At 43.1% G+C, this 22,474-nt stretch overlaps 1 protein-coding gene across 7 annotated transcripts in view; it reads left to right on the top strand.

Annotated features, from left to right (window-relative positions):
* Positions 1-22,474, top strand: part of acot7 (acyl-CoA thioesterase 7) — a 70,174-nt gene that overhangs the window by 15,195 nt on the left and 32,505 nt on the right. For all 7 annotated transcript variants that reach the window (XM_064923176.1, XM_064923174.1, XM_064923175.1 and 4 more), the window contains 5 exons: positions 6,843-6,999; positions 17,029-17,120; positions 17,225-17,339; positions 18,092-18,106; positions 18,332-18,418. In XM_064923176.1, the coding sequence (XP_064779248.1) occupies positions 6,843-6,999; positions 17,029-17,120; positions 17,225-17,339; positions 18,092-18,106; positions 18,332-18,418 (466 nt within the window). The remainder of the gene's footprint in view (positions 1-6,842; positions 7,000-17,028; positions 17,121-17,224; positions 17,340-18,091; positions 18,107-18,331; positions 18,419-22,474) is intronic.

Raw genomic sequence — 22,474 nt, 5'->3', positions numbered from 1 at the left:
GTGTCCAGTAGAGGTCGACCGATTAATCGGAATGGTCGATTAATTCAAGTTTTCATAACAATCGGAAATCGGTATTTTTGGACACCGATTTGGCCGTTTTTTTTTGTTGTGTGTGTTTTTTTTACACCTTTATTTAACTAGGCAAGTCAGTTAAGAACACATTCTTATTTTCAATGACGGCCTAGGAATGGTGGGTTAACTCTCTGGGATATGTGGGTTGGTAGCGTCCCACCCCGCCAACAGCCAGTGAAAGTGCAGTGCGCCAAATTCAAAACAACAAAAATCTCATAATTAAAATTCCTCAAACATACATGTGTTTCATACCGTTTAGAGGTAATCTTGTTGTTAATCCCACCACAGTGTCCGATTTCAAATAGGCTTTACAGAGAAAGCACCACAAACTATTATGTTAGGTCACCACCAACTCACAGAATAATTCAGCCATTTTTCCAGCCAAAGAGAGGAGTCACAAAAAGCACAAATAGAGATAAAACTAATCACTAAACTTTGATGACCTTCATCAGATGACACTCATAGGACTTCATGTTACACAATACATGTATGTTTTGTTTGATAAAGTGCATATTTATATCCAAAAATCTCATTTTACATTGGCGCGTTACGTTCAGTAGTTCTAAAACATGCAGTGATCTTGCAGAGAGCCACGTCAATTTACAGAAATACTATTTACATAAATGTTGATGAAAATACAAGTGTTTACGGAAAAAGCAGACCATGCAATAATCTGAGTACAGCGTTAAGACAACAAAGCAGCCAAAAAGATATCCGCCATATTGGGTAGTCAACATTTGTCAGAAATGGCATTATAAATATTCACTTATCTTTGATGATCTTCATCAGAATGCACTCCCAGGAATCCCAGTTCCACCATAAATGTTTGATATGTACAAATAGCTTCTTTTGTTAGGGCATTTGGTGAACAAATCCAAAAGCGCATTCAGGTCCAGCCGAACGTCGGACGAAAAGTTCAAAAAGTTCCATTACAGCCCGTAGAAACTTGTCAAACTAAGTATAGAATCAATCTTTAGGATGTTTAGGATGTTTTTATCATAAATCTTCAATAATTTTCCAACCAGAGAATTCCTATGTCTGTAGAAAAGCAATCTAACAAGCTAACTCTCTCGTGAGCAAGCTAACTCTCTAGTGACCGTGCAATACGAGCCTGTGGTACTCTGCCAGACACCTGACTCATTCCTCTCTCATTCGGTCCCATTCGGTCCCATTCGGCTAAAAAACTATAAGCCTCAGATTTCCCACTTCCTGGTTGGATTTTTCTCAGGTTTTCACCTGCCATATGAGTTATGTTATACTCACAGACATCATTCAAACCGTTTTAAAAACTTCAGAGTGTTTTCTATCCAATACTACTAATGATATGCATATATTAGCATCTGGGACAGAGTAGCAAGCAGTTTACTCTGGGCACCTTATTCATCCAAGCTACTCAATACTGCCCCCCTGTCACCAAGAAGTTAACTGCCTTGTTCAGGGGCAGAACAACAGATATTTACCTTGTCAGCTCCGGGATTCAATCTTTCAACCTTACAGTTAACTAGTCCAACGCTCTAACCACCTGATTACATTGCACTCCACGAGGAGCCTGCCTGTTACGTGAATGCAGTAAGAAGCCAAGGTAAGTTGCTAGCTAGCATTAAACTTATCTTATAAAAACAATCAATCAATCAGTTAACTACACATGGTTGATGATATTACTAGTTTATCTAGCGTGTCCTGTGTTGCATATAATCGATGCAACACAGGGGGATGATTTAACAAAAGCACATTTGCGAAAAAAGCACAATCGTTGCACTTCTGTACCTAACCATAAACAACAATGCGTTTCTTAAAATTAATACACAGAAGTATATATTTTTAAACCTGCATATTTAGCTAAAAGAAATCCAGGTTAGCAGGCAATATTAACCAGGTGAAATTGTGTCACTTCTCTTGCGTTCATTGCACGCAGAGTCAGGGTATGTGCAACAGTTTGGGCAGCCTGGCGAACTAATTTGCCAGAATTTTACGTAATTATGACACAACATTGAAGGTTGTACAATGTAACAGCAATATTTAGACTTAGGGATGCCACCCATTAGATAAAATACCGAACGGTTCCGTATTTCACTGAAATAATAAACGTGTTTTCGAAATGATAGTTTCTGGATTCGACCATATTAATGACCAAAGGCTTGTATTTCTGTGTGTTATTATGTTATAATTACGTCTATGATTTGATAGAGCAGTCTGACTGAGCGGTGGTAGGCAGCAGCAGGCTCGTAAGCATTGCGCTGTTTATGACTTCAAGCCTAACAACTCCCGAGATTAGGCTGGTGTAACCGATGTGAAATGGCTAGCTAGTTAGCGGGGTGCGCGCTAATAGTGTTTCAAATGTCACTCGCTCTGAGACTTGGAGTAGTTGTTCCCGTTGCTCTGCAAGGGCCACTGCTTTTGTGGAGCGATGGGTAACGATTCTTTGAGGGTGGCTGTTGTCGATGTGTTCCTGGTTCGAGCCCAGGTAGGGGCGAGGACAGGCACGGAAGCTATATTGTTACACTGGCAATACTAAAGTGCCTATAAGAACATCCAATAGTCAAAGGTACAGTGAAGGAAAAAATGATTTGATCCCCTGCTGATTTTGTACGTTTGCCCACTGACAAAGAAATGATCAGTCTATAATTTTAATGGTAGGTTCATTTGAACAGTGAGAGACAGAATAACAATAACTGATAATTTCTTTGTCAGTGGGCAAACGTACAAAATCAGCAGGGGATCAAATACTTTTTTCCCTCACTGTATATGAAATACAAATGGTATAGAGAAAAATAGTCCTATAAATACTATATTAACTACAACCTAAAACCTTGGAATACTGAAGTCTCATGTTAAAAGGAACCACCAACTTTCATATGTTCTCATGTTCTGAGCGAGGAACTTAAACGTTAGCTTTTTTACATGGCACATATTGCACTTTTCCTTTCTCCTCCAAGACTTTGTTTTTGCATTATTTAAACCAAATTGAACATGTTTCATTATTTATTTGAGGCTAAATTGATTTTTATTGATGTATTATATTAAGTTAAAATAAGTGTTCATTCAGTATTGTTGTAATTGTCATTATTACAAATAAATAAAGAAAATCGGCCGATTAATGGGTATCGGCTTTTTTTGGCCCTCCAATATTCGGTATCGGTATCGGCGTTGAAAAATCATAATCGGTCGACCCCTAGAAACCTCTAAAAACATAACCATTCTATCAGATCTTTCAAAATTGACATTTTCTTCCTATTTCAAGTTTGTATACACAGAAGCAATTTGGTTTTTCCTCAGTTGCTTACGACTCTAAAACCTAATTAAATGTACCATATTTGAACCAAAATTCATATTCTATCGTAATCTATTAGACAGAAGGAGTTGACAGTTTATGGTTGTGACCATGGAGATTCCAATATTGTTTGTTTAAATCTATCAAAAGTAGAGAACTTTACAGACCATTAGTGATCTCGTGGCACTACATGTAATGAGGACATGAATACGGGGTCCTTGTGGTATAGCTGGCCCTGCTCATTCCTGATTCATTCAGCATTTTAAACAAATCTGACAGAGTTGACCAAATCTCCGGACACATCTTTTGGGAATCGCAGTTTTGAGAGAAATATTATTTAAAGTCACAGAGGGCTATGGCAAGAAACTACATAAGATAATTTTCCAGTTAATATCCATTATCGCCAGTTTTCTTTCATTTTAAACACTTTTTTGGAGAGTTTGAAATTGAGATCCTTTGCTCCAGACAAGGACATTTTCAGGCGAAGAGCCGACATGGAAATTAATAATATTTCAAAACCAATATTTTCCCGAATAACATTCCTCTAAATGTACATTTTAAGTTCAAATAATGCATCAAAAATGTATCAAGAATCTCCTGCTATTTCCTGCTATTCTAAACATTTTGCCATGAGACTGAGAGAATATTTTGCAGTTTTAAAGCTAATTTACTGTAATTCTAAACATTTCTTTCATGGCTTTTGACGTGTTTATATGCTATCTGGGGGGCCCGACCTCTGGGGGGATCCCAACCCCCTCGATAAGGGTTGGAGTCCCCCAAAGCTCATGGGGGTGTGTGCTATGTTAGTGGTCACATGGTGTTCCTCTTATGAGAGATAAGATGGCCTCCGGTTTCATTTTCAGGGCACTCCAACATTCCTCACATACTGTAACTGAACCTGTCCCTCTAATTAACATCACCTCATCTGCCCAGACAAAACGACTGTGGGAATGTATGCGTGTGTGTAGGTGTGGGTGTGTTTGAAAGAAAATGGCTGTCCCAATACTGTTAAAATGCATCCGTTCCTTCCTCCCTTCCTTGAGGGCCATATCTTAATATTCCACATTGTTTAACCCAGGTAAAGAATGCAGAGCAGACTTTGAATGAATCTTCGTCTGGATGCATTTCTAAAGAATTGGGAAGGGCCAATATTTGAGCGTGTTAATGTAACGTGTCATGGCTGGCATAATCTGAGCATAGGAGAAAGGCTCATTTAGAAGTCAATGTTTATAAACTCAGCAAAAAAAGAAACAGCCCTTTTTCAGGACCCTGTCTTTCAAAGATAATTCGTAAAAATCCAAATAACTTCACAGATCTTCATTGTAAAGGGTTTAAACACTGTTTCCCATGGGTTTAAACACTGTTTTCAATGAACCATAAACAATTAATGAACATGCACCTGTGGAACGGTCGTTAAGACACAAACAGCTTACAGACGGTAGGCAATTAAGGTCACAGTTATGAAAACTTAGGACACTAAAGAGGCCTTTCTACTGACTCTGAAAAACACCAAACGAAAGATGCCCAGGGTCCCTACTCATCTGCGTAAATGTGCATGCTGCAAGGAGGCATGAGGACTGCAGATGTGGCCAGGGCAATAAATTGCAATGTCTGTACTGTGAGACACCTAAGACAGCGCTTCAGGGAGACAGGGTAGACAGCTGATTGTCCTCGCAGTGGCAGACCACGTGTAACAACACCTGCACAGGATCGGTACATTTGAATATCACACTTGCAGGACATGTACAGGATGGCAATAACAACTGCCCGAGGTACACCAGGAACGCACAATCCCTCCATAAATGCTCAGACTGTCCGCAATAGGCTGATAGGCTGGACTGAGAGCTTGTAGGGCCTGTTGTAAGAGCAAAAAGTGCCCTTCACTGACGAGTTGCGGTTTTGTCTCACCAGGGGTGATGGTCGGATTCACGTTTATCGTCTAAGAAATTAGCGTTACACCGAGGCCTGTACACGAGTGGGATCGATTTAGAGGTGGAGGGTCCGTCATGGTCTGGGGCGGTGTGTCACAGCATCATCGGACTGAGCTTGTTGTCATTGCAGGCAATCTCAATGCTGTGCGTTACAGGGAAGACATCTTCCTCCCTCATGTGGTACCCTTCCTGCAGGCTCATCCTGGCATGACCCTCCAGCATGACAATGCCACCAGCTATACTGCTCAGTCTGTGCGTGATTTCCTGCAAGACAGGAATGTTAGTGTTTTCCCATGGCCAGCGAAGAGCCCGGATCTCAGTCCCATTGAGCATGTCTGGGACCTGTTGGATCAGAGGATGAGGGCTAGGGCCATTCCCCCCAGACATGTCAGGGAACTTACAGGTGCCTTGGTGGAACTGTGGGGTAACATCTCAGAGCAAGAACTGGCAAATCTGGTGCAGTCCATGAGGAGGAGATGCACTGCAGTACTTAATGCAGCTGGTGGCCACACCAGATACTGACTGTTACTTTTGATTTTGACCCCCCTTCGTTCAGGGACACATTATTCCATTCCTGTTAGTCACATGTCTGTGGAACTTGTTCAGTTTATGTTTCAGTTGTTGAATCTTTTTATGTTCATACAAATGTTTACACATGTTAAGTTTGCTCAAAATAAACGCAGTTGACACACGAAAGGACGTTTCTTTTTTGTTTGTTGCTGATTTGACATTATTGGAGGTTTGTCCATAAATCTGCTCATACCAACTCTTGTCCGGTGCAGATGTGGCCTCGGATATGGCCTAGGATGTGGCATTGGGTGTGGCCTTGGATTTGGCTCCTGATGTGGCCTTGTTCTTGCGCTGGCTTTTGCTTAGGTTGGAGTATCCTGTAAAACAGGTCTGGTTGGTATCAGAGAGAGCAAAGGTGTCTTGATCCCCGACAGATTTGTGTTGTTGACTGGTGAAAGATAAAGGGAAAAGGGTAGAAGGCTAGGGAGTGCTACATGGAGATGCAGTTCAATTTGAAAAGTAGAATTGAATGAAGGTCTTTGGTTTGTCAATAGGGAAACAAGGAGGACGAATGATCAAATTCTCTTCAAATAGTTATGTAAGTAAACCTACCTGGTTTTTGGTAGATAATCCGTATCTGGTCGTTGTACTAGAGATTGTAATAAACATTGACTGGACACAAATAGCCGTTCCCAGTACCTTGTCATATTTATACAGTCCACTAGGTGGCTCTCCAGGGCTGAGAACGTCTGCATGGATATCTTGAATGGGTATAGACACCATTTGCTCCTTACATAGACAACCAAACATATAACCATGAAAGACAACTGTCGGTGTTAAGACATTGTTTGTGTGGGTTTTTTTTTTGTCAGGCCATAAATAATTATATATTGTCACGGGTTGTGAAGGATCATATCTAACCTAGATGATGTGAAATGTTTGGCATTTGACAAAGCTGGGAACCGGAACCTGGACTGAATTGCATCTCTCTCTCTCTCTCTCTCTCTCTCTCTCTCTCTCTCTCTCTCTCTCTCTCGCTCTCTCTCTCTCTCTCTCAGGATCGCTGCGCAGCGCAGCTGGCTCGCGTGGAGCGTACCGACTTCCTGTACCCCATGTTCATCGGGGAGGTGGCTCATGTCAGTGCCGAGATCACCTATGCCTCCAAACACTCCGTGGAGGTGCAGGTCCAAGTGATGTCAGAGAACATCCTCACAGGTAACCATAGCGACAGTCCATTACGCGTACCTCTTCCAATAAAACGTAGAGTGTACCCTCCTTCATGTCGATGAATGTCATCGAATATTCAAATGTAACACTTGCTGTCTGAGAGTGTGTCTGGCCACAACACTTTTGGACGACCAATTAGCCAAATATTGTACTTCGGAATTGGCTCTGGGTGGGTTAACGAATGACCTCATTGTGTTTGGCGGTGGTCGGTCACTAGGGGGCAGCATGGCGTAAGTCAAAGAACAAAATGGAAAAAAAATACTTCCTATTGTGTTCTCTTGGACCTAAAATGAGGGCTTGACATTAATGTTGCTTCCGTTGACACTTTACTTCTATGATGTCATATACGTGCTTAGTCGTGAATGGTATGGTTTTGTACCAGAATAATGTTACCCCGCTGACATCGTCTGCACAGTACAATCAAATGCTTCAGAATGGAAAGACGTGGTGTTTACATGTGTTGACATTCTGGTGTAGTTATTTAACTTGATATGTTGGTGCTCCAATGGTGTGAGTGCTGTTATCGTCTTCATATCTCATGGTTACTCCTCAATGAGCTGCACACATCAGTCCCCTGCCTGGTCCCCAATTCATGATTTGGCATTATGTGTGGACGAGCTACTATGTATTGGGACATTAGCTGTATATCCACATGAGCTGAATATCCACATTCATGTGCGTGTTGTTGTATGTATGTAATCTTGGGCTGAGTGGACATGCACTGTAGACAAATATAGACTGCTGTTAGAGGTTGGATATTAGAAGGTACACACACTGCTAAAACGCACACACACACTTATGATTCAGGTACACACACACACACACAGACTCCCCGTGGATGAAGGGAGCGAACAGCACAGTGGCACGGCCTGACATGCTCTTCTGACCCTGAAATGTCAGCTGACATGACAATGCTGCGAATGACTGGCCAAGCAGTACTCTGATCATATCTGTGACCTCAACGGAAAGCAGCAGGAGACAATCCAATGTGCATCTTGGCCAAAAAGGCTGTGGCCATTAATTGTCTTTGAAGTAAACACACAGAATAGTCATGTATGTTATGACTGTTGGTGTGTTTTGTTTGGATCCTAGCATCGCCACAATGAATACACTGGACATTCCCACTAGCATGTTAAGCTGAAATAATGTACATTTGTGTGTGTTAGTTCAAAGTAGACTCAGCGAAATGAGGCAGATGCAAAAAGTAAACAGCATATTGGGTCAATTTCTGCAACAACTAAGAGCGTTGAAGCACGAGGCTCAACTTCTCTGCTGTTTTGGTACCCCGGGTACCACGCTGTGTACAGCCTGAAGTGAACCTGTGCACATGCTCACATGCTGTGTGTGACTGTGTGAGAGTGAAGTCCTGCATCACTCCCATCTCAATATCTGCGGTGCTGCTCATGGCAATGTCATTTCACTGAGTCTACCTTTAAGATCAATAATGGATCAGAGGAAAGAGAGTGAGAGAGAGAGAGAGAGAGAGAGAGAGAGAGAGAGAGAGAGAGAGAGAGAGAGAGAGAAAGAAAGGGGGGATGAGAGAGAGCGAGAGAGAGAGAGTGAAAGGGGGTGAGAGAGAGAGAGAGAGAGAGAGAAAGGGGGGATGAGAGAGCGAGAGAGAGGGGGATGAGAAGAGGAAACAAAAGTGTGATCCCCCAGGCGGCCGTTGCCACAGCAACAATGTTTCTCCGTGTGGCAGGAGCAGGTTGGGAGACGCGGGGGCAGAGTGATGAGGATGACAGGTGGAGAGAGAGGAGCTAGCTGATGCTGCTGCTGCTGCTGCTAGTCCACACTGGCACAGCCAAAGACACCCTTCAGTCAGGGTCCTTCCTGAGGGGAGGGACTATAACTAGCCGTGGGGAAGTCTATTAGGTCTGTCCTATGAAATACAATGGGCTGGAGTAGGCATTTTACAAGATTGCGCTTGTTCATTTCCATTCATTCTCTATCCTACTGACTTTGTCCACTAAATAGTATAGAAGTATAACATTCTGAACACAAACAAATGCTAGCAATGTTTAGGATAGCAGGGTTTCTCCCTTTTGGCATGGGACATTCTCTCTCTCTGTGTGTGTGTGTGTGTGTGTGTGTGTGTGTGTGTGTGTGTGTGTGTGTGTGTGTGTGTGTGTGTGTGTGTGTGTGTGTGTGTGTGTGTGTGTGTGTGTGTGTGTGTGTGGGCATGTATGTGGGTTTGTGTATGCATGTGTGTTAATTTGTGTGTTTGTGTATGTGTGCCACTGTGTGTGTTCTGTGCCAGTGTTTGGCCCTTTAAAGGCTCCTGCAGGCCCTAGGGGAAGAGAAGCTAACGGGAGCAGACATTATTTGCTTCTGTCCTTTCCACTCAGTGTCAGGCGTCACAAACAGCGGCCCAGTCGGCTACAGACGCCGTGTGTATGTGTGTGTGTGTGTGTGTGTGTGTGTGTGTGTGTGTGTGTGTGTGTGTGTGTGTGTGTGTGTGTGTGTGTGTGTGTGTGTGTGTGTGTGTGTGTGAGAGAGAGAGAGAGAGAGAGAGAGAGAGAGAGAGAGAGAGAGAGAGAGAGAGAGAGAATGTGCGTGTGAGTGTGTACCAGGGCTTCTGTGGACACACAGAAGCCCTTGCCACTTTATCGCTTCTACATCTATGGCTGTTTTCACCAAGTGACATTTGAGATTTCGCCCTCTTGTGCCTCTTTTTTGACCATAGCCTCCCAAGCCTACTCATCTACCTTGTACAGACCAGTTATAATTCCACAGTCCTATTCACTGATAGAAGTGTTGTGGTAAGGATTTGATGGTTTTGTATATTCATAGAAAACTAGCCTCTATACTCTTCTTCCCTGGATGGACGGCTGGGTACTGGGTTGTGTGTGTTAATGTAAATGTGTGTGTGAGTGTTTTTGCTGGTGTGTGTATGTGGTGTGTGAGGGTGTGTGTGTGTATGTCTGCATGTATGTTAATGTAAATGTGTGTGTGTGTGTGTTGGTACATATATGTACTGTATGTGTGTGGGGTGTGGGTGTGTCTGTGTGTGTTTGTGTGGTCACATGACCGGGCTCCCAGGTTCCTCACAAGCAGTCAGTGTGCATCTCGTCAGCGTGGCCTCACTCACACTCCCCCAGGGGAACTCTGGGTACTGTGTGCACAAGCCGTGATGATTTTCCCCGCAGGGTGGACCATCCACACACACACACACACACACACACACACACACACACACACACACACACACACACACACACACACACACACACACACACACACACACACACACACATTTTAAATACTTTACTTGAATCCACAAATCACATTACATCAAGAAAGATTTACACACGTCAAAGGTATTGAATACAAGGAAACTTAAGGATACAAAAAAACACTTTCTCCACACAGCCAGGCTGCCCATAGTGGCTGAAACAGAGAAGTACCTTGCCAGTTGCTTTGCTTTTGTCTTAGACAGGCCGGCAATCTGAAGGCCACGTACCGTAAGCCTATGTACGTGGCCAAGACTGCCAAATATCAGTGCCACCAACTTGCAAGTATATCCAAGGCTGTCCAAGCGTGATAGAGGGGCTGGTATTTAAGAATCCTTTCAGCAAAGGCCTGCTCCATGTAACAATCAAATGAGCAACCCACTTCCAAAATGAGCACCTCCCTCTGGCCTTCACCCACAACAACATTATCTGGCGTATTTGGAACACAGGAAAACACATTATCATCAACATCAAACACACGCACAATTGAGCATAATTGTCTCGCATGTAAACAGTCACATCTCAGACATCCACAGGGAGCAGAGATTTACACTGAAGTTTTCACATCAGATGTTGCCTATCCACTACCAACTCTATAGGATGTTTGGCTAAATTCTCAGACAATAAGACTAAACACAATTCCTCTAGTGAGAAATGCATTGTTGTGTGAATCATTGAGCATCAATCAAATAAGCAAATGTTTACTCCGTTCAAAAAGCCGTTACTTTAGTTTAAAGTATACTGTATGATGACTCGATTTAATCCCGCCCTAAAGTATATTTATAGTCTATCTTCCCCATCTGTTCTGTTCAGCAGGCCGGTAGTTCTGCATTGGTCTTAGCTTGGCTCATTTCTATGGAAAGTCTGTGGTTTTGAACATCAGATCAAGTGTTAAACGATCCCTGCTGTCCTGTCTTTGTACTTGGAACACATTGTTCTGAAGAGCCAGTAAAATATGGATTATTTGGGGATGGAAGGGATAGAAAGAAAGATCTTGGGGCCATCTCTTCTGGGGTTCGGATTCAGAGTGTTTAAAGTCACTAGGAATGGAATGCTTCCCTTGGAGAATTTCCAAGAATGGGATGAAGGATTGACTAGGGAAGGGGATGTGAATGTACTTTGTGCTTCAGACTAGTCAAGGATAGTCTCCTCACCTAAGTGAACCCCGCATACAAATGTTGTTTGAATTAGGCCAGTCTGGGAGCAAATTTCTCATCTTAGATTTAGCTACATTTGAGCATCTCTTCCCCTTCAGTTCTTCAAAGCAAAAACAAAGAAGAGTTTGTTTATTCCAAGGATTTGAATGACTTTGGTAGCAAGCAGGACTAAGGAAATCATCTTTTAGGGAGCGGTAATGTGACCAATAATGGTTGCATTTTGAGATCAACTGTGCGGGCGAATTTAGCGTGTATTGGTGGTTGAACGAGAGATCAGCTGGCGATATTCTGGTGGCAATCGATGGTTGCAATAAGCCCGTCAAGACTACAACGCCATATCAAACATTCACTTATGCAATATTAGCCATTCCAAATTTAGAGCCAGTGATCTGATAGCATTGCACTCCTCTCCCCATCGGTTCGAAAGGTCATGAATTGGAGTGGGAATCGCCTTCATTCGGATTCTTTCCCTCATCCCTTCCCCTCCCACCCTCTCCTCTACATTTCAGTGAAGAGGTCCAGTAGAGCTATTTATAGCCTAGTGTCAGTCTTGGTGAGCTGAGGATATGTAAATAAACCTCTGCTTCCTCATATGTGAGGGACTTCCTGGGTGGTAGAGAGCAGTGAGCTAACAAGGCCGGGTGAAGCGCGCCCGATTCTGCTCATGGTTGGCATGGCAACGCCATCTGTCTTCACAGCTATAACTTGGGCGTGAATGCAAATCCCAAATGCAGTCTTTCTTGTCACAATTCCTCTTCCATTCAGAAGCCGCGCTACGTTTTTACAGCCTACTACTATGTGGTGTGCCGACCAAGGCTACATACAGCATGTAATGATGTGTGTGATGCTTGTTCCATTGTCACCTACTAAGTCTGCGTTTAGACAGGCAGCCCAATTCTGATATTTTTCCAATAATTGGTATTTTGACCAATCACATCTGATCTTTTCACATCAGATCTTTTTCAGAGCTGATCTGATTGGTCAAAATACCTATTAGTGAAAAGAATATCATAATTAGACTGCCTGTCTAAACCAAATATGTATATATACACTAGATGACTGATAGGGGGAGCTGTGTTAAAGCCACCCTACCTCCGTCTTGGCATCCCCACCAGTGTAAAATGTATTTTAAAAGCTATAGAAATGTATTTGTTAATGTATTTGTTAACAAATGTTAATTTGTTAATTTAAGGCATTACCTTAAATGCATACTTTAAATTATATTGTGTGAACTAAACATAAGAATAACATTTTTAATTTAAGTATATTTTTTGGATCTTACTAATGTTACTGTCCCCACTACAACAAAGAAATACTTAAATACATGTAATTTTGTCCTTGAAACGTTTCTTTAAAATACTGTAGAGTTCTATTCATCCTATGGAGGACTGCTCCTACAGGAGCAGAGTGCCAATATGGCTGACCGGTAGCTTCAAAGCCTCTCAATGGTCAATACATAGCGACTGCAATCCAGGGTTTATATACATCATTAGTCTAAACACAGCCTCACGCCTCAATCATACCGGTAGCGTCATTGCGCAAAATGGTACGCAGCATCAACAAAAGTTCAACATTCACCTTCTGCTACCATTTCTGTCAAAAGATAATTCCAACAATGTATGCAACACACAGAACACACTGCAACTGCCTCTGCAAAGCAAGGCTGCAAGGCAAACGTAGCATTCCGTTGGAAATGAATGTCCTTTTGGTGTACCAACATGCAATGACGCTGTCGGTGTGGTCGAGGCGTAAGGAACACAATGGTGACAGAGGATATGATTGTTACACTGAACAAAAATATAAATGCAACATGCAACAATTTCAAAGATTACACTGAGTTACAGTTCATATAAGGAAATCAGTCAATATAAATGAATTCCTAAGGCCCTAATCTATGGATTTCACATGACTGGGAACACAGATATGCATCTGTTTGTCACAGATACCTTTAACAAAAGGGTAGGGGTGTGGATCAGAAAACCAGTCAGTATCTGGTGTGACTATTATTTGCCTCATGCAGCGCGACACATTTCATTCGCATAAAGTTGATCAGGTATGTTGCCTGTGGAATGTTGTCCCACTCCTCTTCAATGCCTGTGCAAAGTTGTTGGATAATGTGGAAGTCGTACACATGGATCCAGAGCATCCCAAACATACTCAATTGGTGACGTGTCTGGTGTGTATGCAGGCCATGGAAGAACTGGGACATTTTCAGCTTCCAGGAATTGTGTACAGATCCTTGCGACATGGGGCTGTGCATTATCATGCTGAAACATGAGCAGTGGTGGAAAAAGTACCCAATTGGCATACAGTACAATTAAAGATACCTTAATAAGAAATGACTCAAGTAAAAGTGAAAGTTGCCCAGTACAATCCTACTTGAGTAAAATTATTTGGTTTTAAATCTACTAAAGTAAAAGTATAAATCATTTCTAATTCATTATATTAATCGAACCATACGGCACAATGTTCTTGTTTTAATTTAAGGATAGCCAGGGCCACGAGCCAACACTCAGACATCATTTATAAATTAAGCAAGTGTTTAGTTAGTCTGCCAGATCGGAGGCAGTAAGGATGACCAGGGATGTTATGTTGATAAGTGTGTGAATTAGACCATTTTCCTGTCCTGCTAAGCATTCAAAAATGTAACGAGTACTTTTGGGTGTCAGGGAAAATGTATAGAGTAAAAAGTACATCATTTTCATTAGGAATGTAGTGAAGTAAAAGTAAAAGTAGTCAAATATATAAATAGTAAAGTAAAGTACAAATACCCCCCAAAAACTACTAAGTAGTACTTTCAAGTCCTGTGTGGCTCAGTCGGTAGAGCATGGCGCTTGCAACGCCAAGCGTCGTGGGTTCGATTCCCGATTCCCGCTCGATTCCCGCTGGGGCCACCCATATGTAAAAGTAGTGGCTCCAGCCGACTTGTAAGTCGCTTTGGACAAAAGCGTCTGCTAAAATGGGATATATCTAAGTATTTTTACTTAAGTACTTTACACCACTGAACATGGGGTGATGGTGGGGGATGAATGTCACGACAATGGGCCTCATGATCTGGTCACGGTATCTCTATGCATTCAAAATGCCATCGATAAAATGCAATTGTGTTCATTGTCTGTAGCTTATGCCTGCCCATACCATAACCTCACCGCCACCATGGGGCACACGACGCCACACATGCTGTCTGTCATCTGCCCGGGACAGTTGAAACCTGGATTTATCCGTGAAGAGCACACTTCTACAGCGTGCCAGTGGCCATCGAAGGTGAGCATTTGCCCACTGAAGTCTGTTACGATGCCAAACTGTAGTCAGGTCAAGACCCCGATGAGGACGACAAGCACGCAGATGAGCTTCCCTGAGACGGTTTCTTACAGTTTGTGCAGAAATTCTTTGTTTGCGCAAACCCACAGTTTCATCAGCTGTCCGGGTCGCTGGAAACCGGATGTGGAGGTCCTGGGCTGGTGTGGTTACACGTGGTCTATGGTTGTGAGGCCAATTGGACGTACTGCCAAATTCTCTAAAAATAACTTTCTTATGGTAGAGAAATTAACATTAAATTCTCTGGCAACAGCTCTGGTGGAAATCCCTGCAGTCAGCATGCCAATTGCACACTCCCTCAAAACTTGAGACATCTGTGGCACTGTGTTGTGTGACAAAACTGCACATTTTAGAGTGGCCTTTTATTGTCCCCAGCACAAGGTGTACCTGTGTAATGATCATGCTCTTTAATTAGCTTTTTGATATGCCACACCTGTCAGGTGGATGGATTATCTTGGCAAATGAGAAATGCTCACTAACAGGGATGTAAACAAATTTGTGCACAATATTTGAGAGAGAAATACGCATTATGTGCGTATGGAAAATTTCAGGTATCTTTTATTTCAGCTCGTGAAAAATGGGACCTTTACATGTTGCGTTTATATTTTTGTTCAGTATATAAGATGATGGGAATTAGTAGAACATAATTTGTTTCAGTGTGATGTAGTGCACAATATGCAGCACAGTTCATATCTATGCTGTCTATATCTGGACAGATCACATATGACATCACTATGCAATTGGGAGGTCGTCATGACAACAGTCTGGGTGATAATAATGAAGCCTCCCTGTATGTCAATGTACCCTTGCTTCTGCTAAGACGTCCTGTTTTTTATTGCACGGGTGTTCACGAGCCCGTGATAACGCAGTAAGGATAATGATCAACTTCATGGGTAAAACGCTTTTCAAACGTTACGCTCAAAGTGCTACATATAAAGGTAATCAATAATGATGTTAATAACCCAAAATAAATTCTGCTCTTCTGTTGCACTCTGCATATGTGTTCCCTGATCGGATTGAATACCGACCTGAGTTAATTAGGTTGCATGGCCAGGAGCGATGTGATATGAAGAGTGGGTTTTCTTGATCTTTGCAAACCTCACCTACACTTTTCTCTGTGCATCCGTTGTGTACAACAAAAAGTCATCCCCCCCCCCCCCCCACACACACACACACAAAACACGCTAGCAGTTAGTCAGCGAAGAACTGAAAATACCTCGTCAAGAAGGAGCTGATATCGCCATGACAACGGCACTGCCTGACGACGGGAAGCGGTGCAATTTGATACCTGAATATTTTTGTGTCGAGACACTTGAGAGATTGACGCACTTAACTTTCTCATTCATTTCTCGCTGGTTTCATTTCATCCAATGGGATTTGGGCACCCTGGCTGTGCAGGTCACATAGGGTTTGGTCATACTTGGGATGAAACAAAGTTTCTGCAGAGTCTCATAGATTTCCTCTGTTTGTGTTTTGAAAGAATACAAGTGTTGTCTCACTTTCAGCAAATGCCACATTTGTTTACTCTGCAAAAATACCAGGAAAGGGAAGGAAACTGACATTCAGCCAAAGAATTTACAAAGGTTGCCGTAGTGGGCCTCTTGAGTGGCGCAGCACTCTAAGGCACTGCATCGGAGTGCTGCGGCTTCACTACAGCCTGGGTTTCAATCCCAGGCTGTGTCACAACTCCCATTGGGCAGTGCCCAGCGTCGTCTGTGTTAGGGGAGGGTTTGGCCGGGGGAGGGGGCCTTACCTGGCTCATCGTGCTCTAGCGACTCCTCGTGGCAGGCTGGGCACATGCAGGCTGACTTCAGTGGTCAGTTGAACTGTGTTTTCTTCGACACATTGGTGAAGCTGGCCGGTGTTTAGAAGCACGGCTTGGCTGGTCATGCTTCGGAGGACGCATGACTCGACCTTCACCTCTCCTGAGCCCGGTAGGGGAGTTGCACGGATGAGACAAAATTGTAATCATGAAAAAGGGGGTAAAAATTACACCACCAAAAAGGTCTCTCGTTATCATATCCCTATATGTTGGTAGCGGCATGTCCTTGCTATTTTTAAAAGTGGACTTAGCAATATGGCATCCTCACACACAGCGGGGTGACTTCCTGCTTACAGATATCAACATTGATAAACAAATCACTAACGCTTCCTTCCACAAGGAGGGCGCTAATTGAAAAGAGCCAATAGGCTTTCTTGACAGATTTGAGTCTTATTGTTGATATTGTGTTTGTTTCAGTCGCTGCAGATGTTTGAAGAACTGGGAGGGCATGAAATGCTATGTCATAGTAAACTCATGTTCACTTTCACAGGGGCTACGAAGATGACCAACCGGGCTGCGCTCTGGTATGTCCCCTTCTCTCTGGAAGACGTGGACAATGTCACAGAGGTGCCTCCCATCAAGGTGGGTCAATGCACAGAGAAGGATGATGTTGACCCTAGACACGGATCTATGGTTAGTTCAGCATTTCCCTCACATGATGGTTACCGTGCATGTGTCCCTTCTAGTATGCCAGCCCGGGGCAGGAGGAGGAGGGGAAGAAGCGTTACGAAGCTCAGAAGATGGAGAGACTAGAGACGAAGGAGAGGAACGGAGAGCTGCTCATGCCTGTGTCTGCCCCGGGTAAACACCACTTACCCCTATTGCTGACCTCTGACCTCTAGGACTTATGGGATTTATCTCCTCCATACGATCTAAACCTTAAGGGTTGGATAGAGGGCACGTTTGCCATAATGGCAAAGATAGAATTAGATAGAGGGCACACACCCTATGTCTAAATCGGAGCAGTAGTGTAGATATCACCCATTAGAAGAAAGTATGTTTAGCCTTGGGGTTAAAAGCTTTGGATTAGTAAAAAGGGACTCATGTGAAGGTTGCTGGTTTGAATCACCAAGCCCACTGGGTGAAAATCTGTGTATGTGTCCTTGAGCAAGGCACTTAGCCCTAATTGCGCCTGTGAGTTACTCTAGATAAGAGCATCTGGTCAATGACAAAAATGTAAAATTGCTGTGTTTGAGAACCGTGTTTGAATTCCCCCTAGATGTAAACTAAATGAATGTAAAAGGGTGATGGCTCAGTTGGTTTGGTCATGGTGCTTCTGCCTTTCTCGTCACAAAGTAGTTACCAATTGTATTTGATGTAGGCGCCGGAAAGTATACATTTTTATCACATAAATCACTCTTACCCTAGTAAATCAGTAAAGATCAGTTGAAGTGCCAGCTGAAACCGAAGTAGTACAAAGTATGGTATAATTTCGATAGTGTGTGTATTACTGGTGAACAGCTGATCTGACAGTAAAATAGTGGGTAAAATAGCATGTTGTTTTTCTTTCTCCATCTAATTTTGATTTTCCTGGTTCGTTTGACCTGCTGCAGACAGAACAACGAAAGGTATGTCGTATGGATTTTTAAAAGACTTAAGACTGCATGCATGTCAGCACAGAGATTTTGGGATGGGTGGATGGAATTGTTCCATCCTTGAACGCTTCACAAAGTATTCCCGGTTATTCCCTGATTTATTTTAGTAATACTGAGGCCATTTAACTGCCTTAATACTTATATTTCAACCCTGTTTTTTTCTGTCTGTGTGTGCGTGTGTGTGTGTGTGCGTTGCAGAGCCCTATACGGTCGGCTTTAGCCAGTCCAGTCTGATCCATCTGGTGGGGCCTTCAGACTGCACGCTGCATGGCTTCGTACACGGAGGTGAGTAAATCCGCTCGATCACTTCTCGTGTGTGTGTGTCATTCAACAGAGTTTGAAATGGTTTGTACATTCCGGATAGAGAGTAAGGAAGGGAGAGACAGAGAGGCAGCAGCATCCAGCCAGGAGGTCTTATGTAATCACGACAGTGCTAGCATCCTCAGCAGCGTTCTCTGCATAGCGTCCTTAATGAGCCACTCCATGTGAGCGAGGAGGGAAGCATGAAAAGGGCACAAACTGCATTCTAAATGGCCACCGCCGCTTGTTCCTCATTTGCCTCTTAATTGGACACATTCCTCAGTGGGTCCAAATTAAAAAGTCAGACATTTCAAATCAGCCTCTTAACTGTGTCTTCCCCCTCTCTCTGCCCCCCACGTCTCTGTACTCTCTCTCTCTCTCTCTGCTGTTATCTATCCTTTCCTTTCTTCCCTTGTCTCTTTCTCTCTCCTCCTTTTTGTTTATTTCTTCGTTCCCTCTGTAGCGATCAATACAAATGAATACGGAAATGTAATATTGTCGCACAACAACAACATTGACCTGACACATTATCACTGTGTCACGTTAACGATCAGTCAGACCTTTTCAAATCTGCTGCTGCTTAAAGAGATTGAAACTTCAAAGGACTGCAAGTGAATGCAGGTTGTTTTTGTTGCCCAGTATCTGTAAAATCTGATATTCAACACCATTTCCAGCCATCTGTAGAAGGTAAACACAGAACTTTTCCCGTGCGCTAATCTCTATTTCTCTCCGATGGCCATTCTTGTGGTAATGAGCACATCACAGATGAGGAGCAACAAGGTTCCCAGGCCGCCAATTATCGATCGCTCATCATACACAGCTAAAGTCCTTGTGGGCCATTTTACCCCTCTCGCTCTCTCCCTCCCTCCCTCTTTTCAGATAATGAAGGTTTTCTCTTTCATCGTATCTCTGGTAGGATTTCCATGCTAGACAGGCCCGGGGATGGTCCTATGGAGTGTTGTTGGGAATACCAATAAGCTTGTCTGCAGGGTTGAATAGTACAGTGGTTGAAGCCGCTGCCTGATGCAGGGTTTTAAAGTTAGTACTGTGCTGGGAAAGCCTTGGAATGTGTGTGTGTGTGTGTGTGTGTGTGTGTGTGTGTGTGTGTGTGTGTGTGTGTGTGTGTGTGTGTGTGTGTGTGTGTGTGTGTGTGTGTGTGTGTGTGTGTGTTTTTGTCTGAAGAATCTTGTTGCTTTCTGAACAAAATAAACCATTAAAACACAGTATTTAAATTAACTATCTAAAAAAATATATATATTTTGATTGCGCAGCATCTTTAATGACTGATTTCTAATGACTCAGGAGATGAGTCCAGGGCAGATGAATCACCATTGATTTCAGTGAAAGTGAATAGATGGATGGGAGCACAAGGCTCTCAGGCAGTGAGAGGGGGGCCTAAGGGGTCCATCCATGACAGAGTGGAGTCTGGACTTCAGAAGTCCTTCAAACTAGGCCAGCCCAGGGAGCTGTGACTGTGTCTCCCCCTCACAGCCAAACTGGATGTCACAGCCACAGTTTACATGGTCAAGGACAAGTGCCTCATCAAAAGGTTTTTCTGGGTAGGCGGACACTGCCCCTAGACCTAGATGCTGATCTTAGATCAGCTAATGGATTAAGTTAGGAATTGGGTAGGGGAAGGAGATCCTGTGCTAAAGAACAACTTCCATCTGCAGTCCATAGCCTGGACTCTCCACACTAGAGTGCTGCTGAATTCCCTTTCTCTGTTTCGCCAAAGTGTGTATCCATTCACTCCCAACCTCAGAGGTTTAAAAGAGATGGACTGGTGTAAATAAGGTGAACATTTCCTATCTAGCCCATGTTCAGACCAATCCAATGCTCCTTGAGGGCTAACTCAGCTGGTGTGAGGAAAGAAAGAGGATATCGCTCCCTGGCAACCATCATTAATTTTCTCTCTCTCTCTCTCTCACTCACTCACTCACTCACTCACTCACTCACTCACTCACTCACTCACTCACTCACACACACTCTCTCTCTCGCTCTCTCTCCTTGTGTTGTTAGGAAGCTTTCCACGTGTTTCCATGGAAACAGCTGTTGACTGCGACAGGCTTTGAGATCATGACAGTGATTAAACAATAGACAGATGAATGGAAAAAACATGGGTGATATATATATTTGTGTGTGTGTGTGTGGGTGTGTGTGCTTATCAATCAATTCAATTCTGCTTCAATTCAAGCTGATACAGAAACTAACAAAACACATTGACCTGCCGCATCACCAACATGACGGGTGCACACACACACACACACACACACACACACACACACACACACACACACACACTGTAAGTTACTGTAAGTGTTAATCAACTTAACACCAGCCTTGGCTTGCTTGAGTGCTAGAGTCAGTCTGTCTGTTATAAAAGTGTCTCTTAAATTTTCAGAACGTAAATAAACCAATAGTATTTATGTATATGTTTGTTGGTCAAATCACTGTTAACACATCTATCCAAGTGTTGTTTGTCCCTCCTTTTTGCTCTCCATATCCCACTGAAACTTTGAAGCCATTTCTAGTATCGTGACACTGTTTCCTGCCAGCCCTTGATCAGCCGAAGCAATTTTTATGGTAACCATGACAGCGCCCACTTGCTATTTGTAGAATACAGCACCCACTTGTTATCTGTGCCCAGTGGGAAGTTGTTTATGCAGGAAACAGCTGCAAACTCTAAAACAGCAGACAAATATACATAAAATATGTGGCTTTTCAGGACCTCGGGAGCTACTTGCGAAAACATTAACGGGACCTGTTTCTATGGTAACACCTCATTAGGAGGCAGGTTGAGCCATTTGATTATAGCACTCGCTGCGGAGAGAACGAGAAACACAGAGAGAGAGAAAGTGTGAGAGAGAGATTTTATTTACCCCCGTCCGTAGGGGAGTGCTGTGTTTTTTTTATAACTAAGCATCCTGGGGAGGCCATGAATGTGGGCACGGCTGATGGGAGACGAGCGAGCACCGTGGCGCTGCCCAGATCTCCCTTTGTTATCCTAAAGCCTGGGTTTCAACTCAGAGTATGCTATTCTGTTCTTCTGAAATAGACTACATTTTCTTCATATCATGTTTCTTTAGACCTGTCTAAAATAAATAATGGATTCATTGTGAAGGTGCAGGCTATATGGATTTATTAGACTTTTTTAAAATGTAGATGTTCCAAAGGTCTACATCAGTGGCTTGTAGGCTATGTGTAGAAGCCAGGAGATGCTAAATGTGTTTATGTTAATTAACGGTGTCAATTGTCGTGAGGCCGCCAGTTGTTTGCTTGACAATCACCAGCTGACAAAATTTTGTGGCTGCCACAGCCCTAGTCGGGGGTCAATCCAAAGAGAGGCCAGTCGTATCTCAACAAGCTCCGTCCCCCTTCCCGTCTGTTGCCATATTTTGAAATATACAGTCGAGACACTGACCTCTTACACATTCCCTCCCTTGAGCCAGGCAGTTAACCCCCAACAACAACTGCTTCCCGGGCGCTGATGACGTGGACATCGATTAAGGCAGCCCCTGCACCTCTCTGATTCAAAGGGGTTAAATGCGGAAGACATATTTCGGTTGTATGCATTCACTTGTGCAACTGACTAGGTATCCCCTTTCCTTTCCCTTTTCATTATAGATGGGTTTTCTCTCCATTTGAAAGATATTTCCTGTCGGTTGGTTTGGAGAGGAGGTATAAACTCATGATGTGTCTCCAGGCGCAGGGCTTTTTCAACCTAAACGATGGGAGGTGCTAGTGTTAGCCATTAGCATTAGTGATAACATAACATAGTGTTAGCCATTAGCATTAGTGATAACATAATATAGTGTTAGCCATTAGCATTAGTGATAACATAATATAGTGTTAGCCATTAGCATTAGTGATAACATAATATAGTGTTAGCCATTAGCATTAGTGATAACATAACATAGTGTTAGCCATTAGCATTAGTGATAACATAACATAGTGTTAGCCATTAGCATTAGTGATAACATAATATAGTGTTAGCACATTAGATATATTTTGGCGTAGGAAGAAATACCAGGGAATAACAAA

Source organism: Oncorhynchus masou, chromosome 18, assembly GCF_036934945.1.
Source record: "Oncorhynchus masou masou isolate Uvic2021 chromosome 18, UVic_Omas_1.1, whole genome shotgun sequence".
Classification (NCBI taxonomy): domain Eukaryota; kingdom Metazoa; phylum Chordata; class Actinopteri; order Salmoniformes; family Salmonidae; genus Oncorhynchus; species Oncorhynchus masou.
This window is presented reverse-complemented; position numbering and strand designations above follow the sequence as displayed.